General features: G+C 41.5%; 1 protein-coding gene across 1 annotated transcript in view; it reads right to left on the bottom strand.

Annotated features, from left to right (window-relative positions):
* SHANK1 (SH3 and multiple ankyrin repeat domains 1) overlaps window positions 1–18377 on the bottom strand; it is a 619704-nt gene that overhangs the window by 52091 nt on the left and 549236 nt on the right. Inside the window, exons 15-16 of the mRNA XM_073655995.1 lie at window positions 11364–11446; window positions 3510–3634 (exon numbers count right to left, since the gene is read on the bottom strand). Coding sequence (XP_073512096.1) covers window positions 3510–3634; window positions 11364–11446 — 208 coding nt within the window. The remainder of the gene's footprint in view (window positions 1–3509; window positions 3635–11363; window positions 11447–18377) is intronic.

Here is an 18377-nt window from a genome sequence, read left to right as displayed (position 1 = left end):
GTGAAAAAAAGCTGCAAAAACTATTCCAAAAATGTTGAAATGCAAAAAATATTCCAAAAATGTTGAAATGCTGTAGTTTTCAAAAAAGCAGCAGATTTCCATTTTAGTCAGGAAAAAACCCAATGTGTGTGCATGAGATGTCTGAAATCTTGAAAGCTTTTGCTGGTACTGTAAAAAACAGCTTTTAATTTGCATTAAAAAAAGCAGCAAAAAATGCAATGTGTGAACATAGCCTAAGAACTAAAGACTGTTTTGCTCCTGTAGATAGTTGCTTCCAGCAAACATGTAAAATAAATAGAGATTTTAATTTACATACTTTAGGGTGTATTATGCCAATACAGTCATATTGCTTTTTTGCACTGATGATCACAAAAAAATGAAACTATGTACAGCAGAAGTATAGATAAAAAGCCCATAGGAATAACTTTGGCTGAAAGGTTATTTCATTGTAGCAGCAAGAAATCCAAAACATCAAAGCTAAAAAAAAACTGCTAACACTTGGCAATGACGGGTGAGGATATTTTTACACTCATTTTGCAATTAACACATTGTGTAGATAGTGCTAGAAGGTTGTGACCCTGACAGTCAATTTACAAGGTAGTGAAATAATCACCTGACTTAAGGTTTGCAAGGTGTGAAGGAGAATTTCCTCTGTTAAGCATGCCAGGGACTGGATGTGGACCAAGCGGTAAACCATCATTCTCTGTTGAAGCTAGGGCTGTGGACTTCCCCGAGATGGTGACAGGAGACTATTTGGAGTTTAGGTTGCACCCTGTGCCGGGGTAGTCCAGACTTCCCAGTTTATGAGAGGAATAACTGATATGGTCACTTGGCCTAGAGAGCCAGGAACCACTAAGTTGAGCTAAGAGGTGAACAAGGAGTAATGCAGGACATTTGTTGATGATTTCACGCCATAGCGCTATGTCCGCACCTTTTTTTGCTGCTTTTTCCTGCTCTCTTTGTAGTAAAGAAGCTGCTTACAAAAAGTAGGTTTTGCTGCATTTTTTTGCTGCGTTTTTCAGGACCCCAAAGTTCAGCTTTGGTTCAACCCAAGAAGCATGAACACAGGTCACCAATGCAAGATAAATGTGAAACCATAAAACCATTTTTGGAGGGGAAAAAAAGGGCAATTTGATCAAATTATTTAGTGGAAAAAGATTTTTATGTCTGAAAAAATAGTGACTATTCTAAACAAAAAAGTTCATATGAGTTCATGCAAAAATACACAATTACTAATGTAACAGAAGGGGAAGGTGAATTGGTCCGGAATAGTTTACTTAACACATTGGCAGAGTATTGGGTTTGTAGGACACCATTTACTTTCACACTTTGCTCAGTCTTTGAGTTGATCAGGTATTATTCAATTTCACACCTTGGTCGGCCACAGGTATTGTTCAATTTCACACCTTGGTCAGCCAATGTTTACTTTGCACACATGACTAATTTAATTAAAGTGTTATAATTTAAAATTGTACTAATCCTAAACTGCCATTCTCAGGTGAGGACACCAAGACATTATAGTTTAACCTTGGGAAAATCACAAAAAAAAATTGGTTTCACATACTGCTGTACCTGTTTTTTTTTCACTAAAAGCGCAGCAAAACCTGATACCTGTGTTTTTGCTGCATTTTTGCACTTACCCATTGCTTTCTATGGGTGAAAAAACGCTGCAAAAAAACGCTGAAAGAAGGGACATGCTGCAGTTTTCAAAAACGCAGCAGTTCTCCAATTCAGTCAGGAAAAAAAAACAATGTGTGTGCATGAGATTTCTGAAATCTCATCGCTTTTTCTGGCACTGTAAAACGCAGCTTAAAATTTGGCGCAATATAGCATGTGATGGACCATGCCACCATGTGACATCATGCATGATTTCGAACACATGAATGTAGGATAGGGTTGGAGACACATAGCTATGCATAGGAGTTGCATACATTAAATAGTAAGAGATTTTAAATCTGCACTAGTTGCAATATTTCTTCCTGTTTTCTTTTTTAAATGCACTGGAGCAACGGTTGCATAAGTGTGCATACCCTTTACACAGACCAGACTGTATGGTGCTTTATTATATGATTTGACTTCAGAGGAATTCTATGGATTTACTGCAGATACTTATGACATGATAACCTCCAGCCCAACAGCATGAATCTCCATTAGTGCTCTTCCACTTTATGCACTGCTATAATAGAAATAGCCCCCAGGCAGGCTCAGACTGGCCCACTGGAGAACAGGTAAATCTCCCGCTAGGCCACTGTGCAGGAATAGGCATAATACACTTGATTCACTATGTAGACAGAAATTGCAACTCATCATTCATTTATCCAACTACACAGTGTACTATTATATAAATTTGTGAATGAGGGTAATATAATATTTGAAGGTAACTGAACAGTGGGACCCCAAAGTCAATGTTACTGGTGGACCCTTGGCACCCCATTCTGACACGGCCCCCAGATGTGACATTATCGAAGTCTTGATTTTTTTTAGACCCGAACTTGGAGTCCTTGGCTGGTGGAAAATCCTGGTTAGGTTGGTTCTACCCCCTTTCCTAATGGGTAGCAACCAAGAACTTGTTACATCAACCAAGTTGAGGCTCCCACGATTGTTTCCAAACACGTAATTGTGGGGGACAAGAACACATGCTCGACTGATTGTCTATGTGAATGGCCAGTTTTAGGCTTTCCTTCTAAAAAAAAAAACTATTGGTGGCAAACAAGGTGGTGAGAAGTTGGCCCAGTGGTCATAAAAAGGGATTTGATGAGGAGCAAATGCCAAGCTCTTTTATACTAGTAGGTGGTAAAACCTAAATATGATCATTTGGTGTCCATTTAGATTTTTTTTTTATAGTGCCCCCAATTTCTTTATAGATGCCAATGGCAAAGACCATACTAAAAAACTCATACAAGGAAACTATATTGGTAGAATCCTAGAATGTTAGAGTTGGAAGGGACCTCCAGTGTCATCGTGTCCAATCCCCTGCTCAATGCAGGATTCACTTAACCATCTCAGACATATGTCTGTCCAGCCTCTGATTGAAGACTTCCATTGAAGGAGAACTCTCCACCTCTCGTGGCCGCCTGTTCCACTCATTGATCACCCTCACTATCAAAAATTGTTTTCTAATATCTAATCTGTATCTTCTCCCTTTCAGTTTCATCCCATTGCTTCTCATGTTTCTATATGCAAATGAGAATAAGGATGATCCCTCAACACTGTGACATCCCTTCAGATTTATGTAGACAGCTATTAAGTCTCCTCTTTTTTACAAGCTAAACATTCCCAGATCTTTTAACCGTTCCTTATAGAACATAGTTTGCAGTCTGCTCACTATCCTGGTCACTCTTCTCTGAACTTGCTCCAGTTTTTCAATCTTTATTGAAATTGGACACAATATTCCAGATGAGATTTGATGATCGAGGAGGAGTAGAGCGGGATAATTACTTCACGTGTGTTCATCAACAGTAAACTGCAAACATTTAACAATGCCGAGTAGATGGTTAAGATCATATTACCTCAATTAAAAAGTCCCCCATCCTGAGACCCGCTCTCCACGCTACTCCCCCTTCATCCACACTTTCTAAGTACTGAAGCGCTGGAAAAGCTGGAGTTGGAGTAAACTCTTCAATTGGGGTTTGCGCTGTAAAGGAACATGACAATTATAAGTACCTCTGCAGGATAGGGCATTATCAATGACAAATTAATATTTTAAAGGGTTATTTCCATCTTCATAAGTGGTTATTGTTGGATAGAGATTGTGAAACCAAGCACTTTTGCAATTTACAGCTTATTAAAATTTTGAGCCGTTCTTGAGATATTAACACTTTTCTTTTGTTTACAGCTCATTGTCTTGGAGACCGACCACTGCTGCTAGACAGCAGAATATGAACAGTGCTTACAAGCTCTTGTCCATTGAGCATGTAAGCACTGTTTTAAAGCTGGAAAGGAACATAGGAGCATGTGTTTACCTCCTAATCCTGGCTAGCTTCAGAACAATGCATGCAAGCCAGAAAGCAGTGGTGGTCGGTCTCCTAGGCAACGAGCTGTAAACAATAGAAAAGTGTTAATATCTCAAGAATGGCTGAAAATTTTAGGAAACAGTAAATTGCAAAATTGCTTGTTTTTACAAGCACGATCCAAAAAATATCCATCTACGAAGATGAGATAACACTTTAATTAGACAACTGCTATCTTTGACATGGAGGAGGATGACTTAAATTTAAATAGAATATGTAGAAACAGTGTCAAAGACAGCAGTTGTCTACTTAAAGTGTTATCCTCATCTTCATAGATGGATATTTTTTTTGGATACTGCTTGTAATTACAAGCAATTTTCTAATTTACTGCTTGTTAAAGTTTTCAGCCGATTTTGAGATATTAATACTTTTGTTTCAACTTACTGCCTTGGAGACCGACCACCACTGCTGGACAGCAGAACATGCTCAGTGCTTACAAGCTCTTTTCTATTGAGCTTGTAAATAATGACCACCCAGTAATTTTGATAAAGGGACTTAGCAAGAACAGGGCTCTGCTGCCCTGGGACTACTAGATGAAATAAATTTCAGAACTCAACTACATTGAGCAGTCCCAGTCATATTCTAGGGGTTTGGGTAGACCCCTTCAAAGTAAAAGCTTAGGGGACCTTTATTTGTAGAACAGTCAATCCCTTCAATAAAAAATTCTAGGATATAAAGCAGCTAGGTTGTTAGGTCATGCTAGGGCGTAAGGAATACGTGTCCGGAAAGAGTCCTGCATTAAAGTCCCTGTGGGGACTCTTTTTTTTTACTTAAAATCATGTATTTGGGGCTAAAAATCATTTCTGCAATTGGTTTTAATTAAAAACTTTGCACCGTTTTGCTTTTACAGGATCTTTGTTTCCCAGCACATTCAACTTTGATGTGGTCTATGGTAACAAATCAGCTGAGAGGAACTAGAAAAAAAACTGATAAAACAGTTAGAAACTCTCCCATTAGAATGTCAGAAAGAGCTCACCGACAGTTTCTCACTAAACTCATTCTGCAGCAGGCAAATTTTGCACTGTTTTGCTTTTACAGGATCTTTGTTTTTTGGCACATTCAACTTTGATGTGGTCTGTGGTCAAACATCAGCTGAGATTAGTTAAAAAAAAGACTGACAAGAGTTAGAAACTCTCCCATTAGACTGTCAAAAAGATCACTGACAGATTCTCACTAAACTCATTCTGCAGCCTGCAAATGTTGCTCCATTTTGCTTTAACAGGATCTTTGTTTTCCAGCACATTCAACTTTGATGTGGTCTGTGGTAATAAGTCAGCTGAGAGGAGTTCAAAAAAGACTGATAAGAGTTAGATACCCTTTCATTGGACTGTCAAAAAGAGCTCACTGACAGATTCTCACTAAACTTATTCTGCAGCAGGCGAGCTTTAAACCATTTTGCTTTTACAGGATCTTTGTTTTCCGGCCCATTCAACTTTGATGTGGTCTGCAGTCAAAAATCAGCTGAGAGGAGTTAAAAAAGACTGAAAAGAGTTAGAAACTCTCCTTTTAGACTGTCAAAAAAACACTGACAGATTCTCACTAAAACTCATTCTGCAGGTGGCAAATTTTACTGTTAGAACTCTCCTGTTAGGTTTTTTCTATCTTGCTGGTCACATGACCTTGTTTGCCTATTTAATCCTGCTCCGCCCTCCTGGCCTTGCTGGACTTCATTGTAATTTCTACTCTTAAGTTAGCCTGGTGCTTAGTTACCTTTCTCAGTCAGTTTAGCTTGGTCTTCGGACCTTTATGTTCTTTGTTGTGTGTTTGTCTTTTACTGCTACAATTTCTGCTAGGAGGTGCCCAACTTTATCCCAGTCCCTAGTTCTTGTAGGGATCCCTCCCTTGCATCTATAGGTCTTCGTTCAGACTAGCCGAGGACTTTAGCGGGTCTGATCGCAGGATCAGGTTCCCCGTTACATCGTAGGGATCTAGCTTAGTTCTATTGTAGGGACAGATCTCCTTTCTTTCCTTAGTGCTTGTAGCAGATCTTAACAGTAAGTCCAGCCCAAAAATATCTCTAAGGAAAGACTTCCAGTTTCCATCATGGTGTCGGTTCAGGATTTGGCTCAACGCCTGCAGGGACTCTCTCTGGAGGTGGCTGAGCTCCAACAACACGTGAGTAGCTGTTCTGGAGCACATTTTGTGGAGCCAAAGGTACGTTTGCCTGATTTATTCTTTGGTGATCAAGAGGAATTTTATTCCTTTAAAAATGCTTGTTTATTGTATTTTCGTTTGAGACCCAGATCCTCTGGTGATGAATCACAGCGCATAGGGTTCATAATGTCACTTTTGCGCAAAGAACCTCAGGGATGGGCCTTTTCTCTCCAACCTAGTGATCCATTCTTTAGATCAGTGGATAGTTTTTTTCTGCTTTGGGTTTGTTGTATGATGATCCTGATCGTGTCTCATCAGCTGAGACTGAATTGAGATGTTTGAGGCAGGGATCAGGTAATGTGGAAAAATATTGTTCTCACTTCCGTCGGTGGTCTGCCCAGGTGGGGTAGAACGATTCAGCTTTGAAAAGTTTGTTTCTTGCGGGGCTAGGTGAAAGGGTTAAGGATTTGCTGATTGCTTATCCCACACCTGGAAACTTGCAGGAGGCTATGCAATTAGCTATACGGGTGGACAGGAGACTGCGTGCAAGGGTTAATGAAAGTAAATCCTCTGACATGACAGCTCCGAGTCTTGAGAGGGTCTGTACTGACTTTGGAGAGCCAATGGAGATTGGGGCGATGTCACCCCTCTCTCAGGAAAAAGACCGCAGATCTTCTGAAGGTTTGTGCTTTTATTGCGGGAAATCTGACCATTTTATTAAGAACTGTGCACTTCGTATGAACAAAGAAAAAAAAAAGGTCAGTTACGCCCGTATTGCCTGTTTAAATTCTAAGGGGGTATTTCTTTCTGCTACTACTGCTGCTCAGGAATAATTAATTGAATTTCGGATATTTGTGGATTGTGGTTCTACTCTGAATGTGATTGATGGGGGATTCTTGGAAAAACTTAAATTAAAACCCAAACCTTTGTCATCCCCTATTGCTGTGGTTTCTGTTGATGGCTCCCCCTTGAAGAGTGTATTCACCAAGAAAATTTGGATTTGGTGGTATTAAATAATTTGCCTTCTCCAGTAATTTTGGGGTTACCCTGGTTAAAATTGCACAATCCTGTACTGGATTGGTCTACCAATGAAATTAAGTCCTGCAGTCCTAAGTGTTATGACAAGTGTGGTAACGGACGTATTGCTGCGGTGGAAAAAGGGGAATTACCTGTACCTATTCAGGATTTTTGGAGAGTTTTTTCTGAGGAGGAGTCACAAATGTTGCCTCCCCATAGAGACTATGATTGTACCATTGAATTTGTCCCTGGAGCGACTCTTCCTAAAAGTCATTTATTTAATCTTACTATTCCTGAGAGAAAGGGTTTGGAGGAATACATACAGACAAGCTTGGCCGCCGGTCACATTAGGCCTTCCAAGTCTCCTGTGGCTGTTGGATTTTTTTTTTGTTAAAAAAAAGGACGGCGGTTTACGTCCTTGTCTGGATTTTCGTGAGATTAATAAAATTACTGTACGCAATCCTTCCCCACTGCCATTGATTCCTGATTTGTTTAACCAGTTAGTGGGGGCCAAGTGGTTCTCTAAAATTGATCTCCGGGGGGCATACAATTTGTTGCGTATGAAGGAGGGTGATGAATGGAAGACTGCTTTTAACACTCCTGTGGGTCATTTTGAGAACCTGGTTATGCCTTTTGGTCTTACCAATGCTCCAGCATTTTTTCAGAATCTTATTAATGACATCCTTAGACCTTTGATCGGCAAAAATGTGGTTGTGTATTTGGATGACATTTTGATTTATTCACCGGATCTGCAGTCTCATTGGCAGAGCGTACGTGAGGTATTACAGTTATTAATTGACAATTCGCTTTTTGCTAAGCTGGAGAAATGTGAGTTCGCTGTACAGAGAATTAGTTTTTTGGGCTACATTATCTCCAGCGAGGGCTTTGAGATGGACCCTGTGAAGGTTCAGGCGGTTCAGGAATGGCCTAGGCCTATTGGTTTGAAATAGATACAGAGGTTTTTGGATTTCACCAATTATTACAGAAAATTCATTAAAAATTTTTCTATTATTGTCAAACCACTGACCGATCTCACCAGGAAAGGTGCTAATGCGGTTCAGTGGACTACTGAGGCCATTGAAGCTTTTGTGTTTCTAAAGGAGAGGTTCAGCTCTGCTCCCATCCTTATGCAGCCTGATGTGACTAAGCCGTTTTTGGTTGAGGTTGATGCTTCTTCGGTGGGGGTCGGTGCGGTGTTGTCTCAGAAAAACAAGGATGGAGTACATCCCTGTGCTTTTTTTTCAAAATTTTTTTCTGAGGCTGAACTTAATTGCGATATTGGTAATCGGGAATTGCTGGCTATTAAACTCGCATTTGAACACTGGCGTTATCTCTTGGAAGGTGCTGAATTTCCCATTCAGGTTTTCACTGATCATAAAAATCTGATCTATCTTGATGCTGCCAAGCGCTTGAATGCCCGTCAGGCTAGGTGGGCACTTTTTTTCTCGCGGTTTAATTTTTCCGTTACTTTAATCCCCGGTACCAAGAATGTTAAAGCTGATGCTTTGTCTCGCAGCTTTTCTCCCATGGTCGGTGCTGAGGAGGAGGGGAGCATTTTACAAGAAGGTGTTGTGATAGCAGCATTGGACTCCATTTTGGAAGATGAGATTCTTAAAGCACAGGAGAAAGCCCCATCTAACACTCCCCATGGGAGGTTGTTTGTGCCTAGGACCTTTAGGAGAGATTTGTTTGTTGAGTGTCATGAGTCTCGGTTGGCAGGTCATCCAGGAATTTCTGAGACCAAGAGACTTGTGGGTCGCAGTTTTTGGTGGCCTGGATGGCAGAAGGAGGTCATTAAGTGGGTGTGTCAATGTACTATGTGTGCTAGATCTAAGTCTTCACATACTCCTGCAGGGGGTTGCTTTGCCCTCTGGAGGTTCCTAGTGCACCTTGGACACATCTGGCTATGGACTTTATTACTGACCTTCCCCCCTCTGAAGGTTTCACAGTCATCTGGGTGGTCGTGGACCGTTTTAGCAAGATGTTGCACTTGGTTCCTTTCATCAAACTGCCCTTCGCTAAGACACTCGCTAAGGCCTTTGTCAAGGAAATTGTCAGACTACATGGCGTTCCTACTGACATTGTTTCGGATAGGGGACCTCAGTTCGTGGCTCGTTTTTAGCGTGCTTTTTGTGACAGGTTGGGAGTTCATTTGTCGTTTTCATCTGGATATCATCCTGAGTCTAATGGCCAGACAGAAAGGAAGAATCAGGATGTTGAGCAGTTCTTGCGTTGTTTTGTGGCAGACAATCAGGAGGTGTGGTCTGAGTTTCTGCCACTTGCTGAGTTTGCTCTTAACAACCATACGTCCTCTTCTGCTGGTTGTTCGCCTTTTTTTTGTTGTTCTGGGAGACATCCGTCTTTTGGGTCATTCTCCAAATTGGTATCGGCTGCGCCTGAGGAGGAGAGTTTTTCCAGTGACTTGGAGAGAGTTTGGATGGATGTACGTGGTAATCTTCAGGAGGCTAACAAAAAATCTAAGAGGTACTTTGATAGGAAACGGCAAGAGGTTTTGTTTGCTATTGGTGACATGGTTTGGTTGTCCTCTAAGAATCTGCGGTTGAGGATTCCTTCTAAAAAATTGGGTCCCAAGTTTGTAGGGCCCTTTAAGGTGCTTCAGGTAGTTAACCAATCTGCTGTTAGGTTGGAGGTTCCTACCTCCTGGAAGATTAATCTGGTGTTTCATGTTTCTCTGTTGAAAAGAGCTTATGTGTCGGATGGAGACGTCTCTGCCACTGTTCCTCCGGTGGTGGAGGATGGGGAATATGAAATTTCCCGCATCCTAAATTCTAGACGGTATAGAGGGAGTTTGCAGTATCTCGTCGCTTGGAAAGGTTTCGAACCCGAGGATAACTCATGGGTGAGGGCGGATGATGTTTCTGCTTCCAGACTTGTCAGAGAGTTTCACAAGAGGTTTCCTGATAAGCCTGGGCCTAGGGGATCCGGAGGATCCTCATAGAAGAGGGGGTACTGTTAGAACTCACCTGTTAAGTTTTTTCTCTCTTGCTGGTCACATGACCTTGTTTGCCTATTTAATCCTGCTCCGCCCTCCTGGCCTTGCTGGACTTCATTGTAATTTCTACTCTTAAGTTAGCCTGGTGCTTAGTTACCTTTCTCAGTCTGTTTAGCTTGGTCTTCGGACCTTTATGTTCTTTGTTGTGTGTTTGTCTTTTACTGCTACAATTTCTGCTAGGAGGTGCTCAACTTTATCCCAGTCCCTAGTTCTTGTAGGGATCCCTCCCTTGCATCTATAGGTCTTCATTCAGACTAGCCGAGGACTTTAGCGGGTCTGATCGCAGGATCAGGTTCCCCGTTACATCGTAGGGATCTAGCTTAGTTCTATTGTAGGGACAGATCTCCATTCTTTCCTTAGTGCTTGTAGCAGATCTTAACATTTACTCCATGTTGCATTTACAGGATCTTTATTTTCCAGCACATTCAATTTTGATGTGGTCTGTGGTCATAAGTCAGCTGAGAGGAGTTCAAAAAAGACTCATAAGAGTTAGAAATCCTTTCATTGGACTGTCAAAAAGAGCTCACTGACAGATTTTCACTAAACTTATTTTGCAGCAGGCAAGCTCTTACAGGATCTTTGTTTTCCGCAGCATTCAACTTTGATGTGGTCAAAAATCAGCTGATAGGAGCTTAAAAAATGACTGACAAAAGAGTTAGAAACCCTCCCTTTGAACTGTCAGAATGAGCTAACTGACAGGTTCTCAGTAAACTCATTCTGCAGCTGGCAAACGATGCAAAATGTTTAATGAAACCCAATTATGAAAATGTTTTTTAGCCAAAAATACATGCATTTAAGTATGAAAAAAAATAATTGCTACCAAAGTTCGACAACCCCTTTAAATTACGACCACATCTTGATACTCAGTAATCGAGTTCTATAGAGAGCCTTTAAAGAGAAGTGTGCTTTCCATAATCAGCTCAGAGTGAAAAAAAAAAAATCACTCCAATCATCCGATACTGCCGCAGCCTGGCATGATTGATTTGGGCAAAGTGGAGCTCTCAATCATCACCCATGCAGACTACAGCCGTACCTTACGCTCCCATTCTCTGAGCCATAATACAGATGAGATCTTTCACATCTTGTATTCAATCGGCTTAATCTTGGTCGTTTGTACTTGTTAAAGGAAAATATGCCTCTGCTCTTGTCTACAGAGAGCAATGCGTTCAGTGTCAGTCCAGCAGAGCAGGGAGGCACAGGCGACCCCAGTAATTATAGGAGAACCTCACCCTTAGCTCCTCTCAGCACAAATCCAAATCCTTCACTGTCTTTCTTCTGCAGCAGCACAGTTTTCTCTTTGATAATGTAGTCACTGAAATAAAAAAATACCAGAGTTAGTATAGGGGCACGTAACACAGGCATGCAATGCAGCATGCATGTTAAAGGAAAAAATTACCCATTGTTTAATTTTTTTTCATTGGCAATATATATTTTTATAGATTTCACAAACTATTAAAAATTTAAAAAAAACTCTTGCAATTCTCACACTGGCCACTGGGGGTCAGTGTAAGATTTTTTTTAGACGTTAACTTCCCGTTGTTTCAGGAAACAACACATGTACATAGCCACAATGGTCAAACCTCTACCCTATCTTTTATACTGAAGTACCTATTGAGCGTGTGCAAAAGTCATTGAGAAGGAGGAGCTATGGTTTCATTTACTGTGATTGGTGGATCCTGTGTTATCAGCTGTGTATAGAGGTATCATTGTAATCCTGCCTCTGCTGATAAGGAGCCTGCTGAAAACTTTCTATGAAAGGTGTAAGGACAGGAAGTAAGTGTCTAAAATAGCCAGTGGGGCCAGTGTGAAGATTATTAATTTTGTTTTTTATTTTTTTATAACACCTAGGAGTCAGTTTTTTATACATTTTCAGTAGGGTTAAAGGAGAAACTGCAGAAAAAAAAGTTATACATTTTTTTATGGAATTATTATTGCATGGAGAATAAAAATATTTGCTAACATAGATATGTCAGGACAGTAGGCAAATCTTCTATTGTTTAAAAAAAAAATTAATTTGCAATATATATTTTTTTAGATATCATACACTATTAAAAATAAAAAATAGAACTCTTGCAATTATGGGCCTTTTTTAGATTCTAACTTCCTGTTGTTTCAGGAAAGAACACATGTACATAACCACAATGGTCAAACCCTGACCCTATCTTTTATACTGAAGTGTCTAATGAGCATGTAGAAAGGTCATTAAGAAGGAGAAGCTATGATGTCACTTATTGTAATTGGTGGATCCTGTGTTATCAGCTGTGTATAGAGGTGTTACATGTCATTGAAATCCTGCCTCTGATGATAAGGAGCCTGCTGAAAACTTTTCTTAAAAGGACAGGAAGTAAGAGTCTAAAATAGCCCCAGTGGCCAGTGTGAAAATTGCAAGATTCTTCTTTTTTTTTTTTTTTGTAACACCTAGGAGTAAATATTTTAATACATTTTCAGTAGGGTTAAAGGAAAAACTGCAGAAAAAAACAGTTATAAAAAAGTTTCTATGGAATTATTATTGCATGGAGAATAAAAATATTTGCTAACATAGATATGTCAGGACAGCAGGCAGATCTTCTATTGTTTAAATCATTTTTTTTAATTGCCAATGGCAATATATATTTTTTAGATATACACTATTAAAAATAAAAAATAGAACTCCTAGGTGGTACAAAAAAAATAAAATTAATGTTCTTGCAATTTTCACACTGGCCACTGGGGCTATTTTAGACTCTTACTTCCTGTCCTTTCACGAAAAGTTGTCAGCAGAGGCAGGATTACAATGACTGATAACACCTCAATGACTGATAACACAGGATCCAACAATCACAATAGGTGACATCATAGCTCCTCCTTCTCAATGACCATTTCACACGCTCATTAGATACTTCAGTATAAAAGAAAAGGGTCGGGTTTGACCATTGTGGCTATGTACATGTGTTGTTTCCTGAAACAGCAGGAAGTTAGAGTCTAAAAAAAGCCCCAGTGGCCAGTGTGAACATTGCACGATTATTAATTTTATATTGTTTATTTTTTTTTGTAACACCTAGGAGTCAAATTTGTATTTATAAATTAATCTGTAAAACTAAAAAGATTAATTAATTATACATTTTGAGTAGGGTTAAAGGAAAAAATGCAGAAAAAAACAGTTATAGAAAAGCTCCTAAGGAATTATCATTGCATGGAGAATACAAATATTTGCTAACACAGATATGTCAGGACGACAGGCAGGTCTTCTTTATAAAAGTTCTTCAGAAATTACTTTAGATCATTAATATCAGATCGGTGAGGGTCAGACTTTTGACTGATTGAAAGAGCCATGGGTCTTTTTGGTAGGTTGCAAACTTTGAAAATGACTGCTCAGTTTACTTTTTCTGAGTTGTAATACCAGGCATAGCCATTAATAAAAGAGTGGCGCTGTGTTTGGTAAACAATGATGACGACATGGGGCTTGCTGCACTCCAGTCCTTTTAAGCAATTGATTCTGTGGTTCTGAGAGTCAGACCCCATCCCACTAGTTATGGAGAAACTTTCTAACCATTTATATACAGTGTATATAGCTATACATATTTTATTCCTGCTGCTCCACTGAGTACTCTGATCTTTTTTTCAAAAGAATCCGCCATACGGTTCCAGAGATATGGGACTTTATACTTACTGATATTTTTCATGGTCTTTGCCAAAGGGGTGTTGCTCACAGACTAATTATGCAGAGTAGCCTAAAGACACGCCCCTGAGGATCCTGCAAGTCATGCCCACCTTAGTAAAAACCACAACGTCAGCACTAAATATAAAGGCCCATATCTCTGGAACCGTATGATTGATTTAAAAAAAACAAAAAATGGAATAATCAAGGGAGCTGTGGGAATAAATTAAGAACAAACACTGGCCACTTTTTACCTTTCGACCTGCTGATCTTTCAGCCAAGCATGAAGGCCAGAACATAGAACTCTGCCTTTGTACTAGCAGACTGACAGATGTATTCTGAACCATTTACTACCCTTTAAATAACGTGCCTTCCCATAGCTAACAGCTGGACCCCATCTCCTATATATATACCGGGATATATTTACACATAGGCGTTTAATACCTTAACATGCTGAAATATTGAAACATTTAGGCTTCTTGAACAGTTCAGTGCAATCTATTGTTCTCTTTTATCACCATAGAGCAGCTAAAATAGGCCGACCGCTGTGAACTTTAATGGAATTAATTATAGGAACTTGGTGGTAAGTAGGAAAAAAAATCCCCCCCTCCCCCTTTTCCCCATAATCATAACTGTACAGAAAGGTCTGCTTTTCTGATAAGCTCTTGAATTGTTGCATTCATTTTCTTCTCTGTCTTGTAATGTAATAAAGGACTTCTCCAGTTTATCATGAAATGTGAAAATTATCTTTCATTTTAGCATTTTATGACAGGCATCATTTTTACTAGTTTCTGGTAAGGTGACGCATTGTTTGCACTGCCAATCAGTGCAATGTAGGAGGGGCCAAGGAAAAAGGCATTGCCTGTACTCCAGGCCGGTGCACAGGACTTCAATCAAAGCTTCCTCTATTACACACATGTCAAACTCTGGCCCACAGGGAGATTATACTTGGCGAACGACGCCGACAACCCTCCCACCCATTATACCGTATAGAGAACTATGTGGGGCCATTATTCTGTGTGGAGGACTATATGGGGCTCATTATACTGTATGGAGGACTATGTGGGGCTATTATACTGTATGGAGGACTATGTGAGGCCCATTCCATTATACTGTATGGAGGACTATGTGAGGCCTATTATACTGTATGGAGGACTATATGGGGCTCATTATACTGTATGGAGGACTATGTGAGGCCCATTATACTGTATTGAGGACTATGTGGGGCCTATTATTCTGTATGGAGGACTATGTGCGCTTCATTATACTGTATGGAGGACTTAGTGGGACTATTATACTGTATGGAGGACTATGTGGGGCCATTATTCTGTGTGGAGGACTATATGGGGCTCATTATACTGTATGGAGGACTATGTGGGGTCCATTATACTGTATGGTGGACTATGTGAGGCCCATTATACTGTATGGAGGACTATGTGGGGCCATTATACTGTATAGAGGACTATGTGGGGCCCATTATACTGTATGGAGGACTATGTGAGGCCCATTATACTGTATTGAGGACTATGTGGGGCCTATTATTCTGTATGGAGGACTATGTGCGGTTCATTATACTGTATGGAGGACTTAGTGGGACTATTATACTGTATGGAGGACTATGTGGGGCCATTATTCTTTGTGGAGGACTATATGGGGCTCATTATACTGTATGGAGGACTATGTGGGGTCCATTATACTGTATGGTGGACTATGTGAGGCCCATTATACTGTATGGAGGACTATGTGGGACTATTATACTGTATGGAGGACTATGTGGGGCCATTATTCTGTATGGAGGACAATGTGGGGCCCATTATGCTGTATGGGGGACTATGTGGTACCATTATTCTGTATAGGGGACTAAGTGGATCCCATTATACTGCATGGAGGACTATGTGGGGTCCATTATACTGTTTGGAGGACCATGTGGGGCCCATTATTCTGTATGGAGGACTATGTGGGGCCATTATACTGTATGGAGGACTATGTGGGGTACATTATACTGTATGGAGGACTATGTGGGACTATTATACTGTATGAAGGACTATGTGGGGTCCATTATACTGTATGGAGGACTATGTGGGGTCAATTATACTGTATGGAGGACTATGTGGGACTATTATACTGTATGGAGGACTATGTGGGGCCATTATTAGTGATGAGCGAGCATGCTCACCACTGCTCGGTGCTCGCCCGAGAATCTTACTGCTCGAGATGCTCGGTGCTCACCAAGTATTTCCGGGTTGCTCGGGCGAGAACTCGGGTCCCCATTATACTGTATGGAGGACTATTTGGGGTCAATTATACTGTATGGAGGACTATGTGGGACTATTATACTGTATGGAGGACTATATGGGGCCATTATTCTGTATGGAGGACAATGTGGGGCCAATTATACTATATGGAGGACTATGTGGTGCCATTATTCTGTATAGGGGACTAAGTGGATCCCATTATACTGTATGGAGGACTATGTGGGGTCCATTATACTGTATGGAGGACTATGTGGGGCATTTATTCTGTATGGAGAACAATGTGGGGCCCATTATACTATATGGAGGACAATGTGGGGCCCATTATTCTGTATGGAGGACTATGTGGGCCCATTATACTGTATGGAGGACTATGTGGGGCCATTATTAGTGATGAGCGAGCATGCTCACCACTGCTCGGTGCTCACCCGAGAATCTTACTGCTCGAGATGCTCGGTGCTCACCAAGTATTTCCGGGTTGCTCGGGCGAGAACTCGGGTCCCCTCCCTGCATGTTTGGCGCTCTTTAGAGAGCCAATGAACATGCAGGGATTGCCTGCCATGCACTGTAATGCCGTAGCCATGTTGGTTGTGGGCATTACAGTGATTGGCTGGCCGCACAGCGTCATCAGGTCTATATCAGACCTGGCACCGCCATGTTCGTCACAGTCACTCCGGATCAGACAGTGTAGGGAGAGGAGCTGCTGCGTCAGGGAGAGATTTGATTGTGTATTAGGTAGTGTAGGGAGAAAAACCGTACATTACACATATCCATCTCAACAAACAGTCCTTCTGAGGACTAATCCATCTGCAGAGATATCAGGCAGGCAGGGTGTATAGGCAGGCAGAGTATATAGCAGACTGCAGTGCATATAGCACAAGAGGCTCCATTCCAATTCTGCCTTCTGCTGCTGTTAGATATTTCTATACAAAGGCCCAGGTCTCAGGGGCCAGAAATACTTTTCTTTGGATCTTAATCCTCATTATTTGCTTAAAAAGCAATCCAGAGAACACCATTTTTTCTGCGCCATTTTCTTGTTGGCACTGCAGAATACAGCCAGGTCCTTTCCATATTAGATCGCTAGAAATCCAGCTATTTAAAATTATGTTTTCTCTGTCACACGGATCACATATACGTTGTCAGAAAATACTGCAATTTCTGGCCTCCATTAAAAATTCCCTTCAGTGTGTCAGTGAAGCAATTCACAGCAGTTTGCTGGTCAAACTACTTATCTACAGGCCAGGTATTTAAAACTCTGTTTTCTCCGTCACACGGATCACATATAAGTTCGCTCCAAACTCAGTCATTTGCAGTGAGCGTGGAAGATACTGTCCTCCATTTAAAATGGGCAAGGCACATGGCAAGGGACGGGGAGCTGGACGTGGTGGTAATGGTGCATGCAGAGGCCGAGGCCGAGGCCGTGGGCAAGCCGATATTGTGCAACAATAAACACCCACATGTTCTCGCCTGACCTTCCTGTTCCAATTTCTAGGGGACCGCAGCACACCACTATTAAATCCAGAGCAGTGTCAAAAGGTTGTTGGTTGGATAGCGGATAATGCTTCCAGTCACTTAGCCACCACCACCACCACCCTGTCTTCCACACGGTCAAGTCTCAGTAGCCGTGAGTCTGGACCGCATATTCCTCACCCTGATCCTCCTTCCTCGCACCATGCCGAGTACCCAGAGACAACTGATCCCACACTTGGACACTCTGAAGAGCTGTTCACTTTTCCATTTATAGATTTAGGCCTCTCGCCCGGTCCACTTGAAGCGGGGCAATAGGAGATCGCGTGTAGCGATGCCCAAATATGTGAGCAGCCACGGTCACACGAAGGCGACGGTGGGAAAGTGTCACAAGAGGTGGACGATGATGAGACACAGTTGCCAGAAAGTCAGGAGGAGGACCAGGGTGTGGAAGTGGAAGACGAGGTGGTGGATGATATAATAACTGACCCAACCTGGCAGGAACACATGCAGAGCGAGGATAGCAGCACACAGGGGGAGGGAGGCAGAGCACCCCAACAGGCAGGAAGAAGCAGTGTGGTGGCCGCAGACAGAAGGCAGGCAACAGTTCCCTGTAACACCAACACGAAAGAAGTTGCCAGTACAACTGTTAGGACTTCCCGAGTCTGGTTGTTTTTTAAAGACTCTGCCGATAACCTCAAAAAGGCCATTTGCACCATCTGCCAGACCAGCATCAGCAGGGGTGGCAAAACGACCAGCCTGACCACCACCAGCATGATCAGGCACATGGCAGCAAAGCACCCGACTTTGTGGGCCGAACCCCAGGGTCCAGGAACAGTGTCTGCGGGTGGCACCATTGCATCTTCCGCTGTTGTGCATGCAAGCCA

The sequence above is a fragment of the Phyllobates terribilis genome, unplaced genomic scaffold (genome assembly GCF_046119375.1).
Source record: "Phyllobates terribilis strain yellow unplaced genomic scaffold, ASM4611937v1 Scaffold_12__6_contigs__length_324123572, whole genome shotgun sequence".
Classification (NCBI taxonomy): domain Eukaryota; kingdom Metazoa; phylum Chordata; class Amphibia; order Anura; family Dendrobatidae; genus Phyllobates; species Phyllobates terribilis.
The sequence above is the reverse complement of the archived record's forward strand: the minus strand, read 5'-3'. Positions and strand labels throughout refer to the sequence as shown.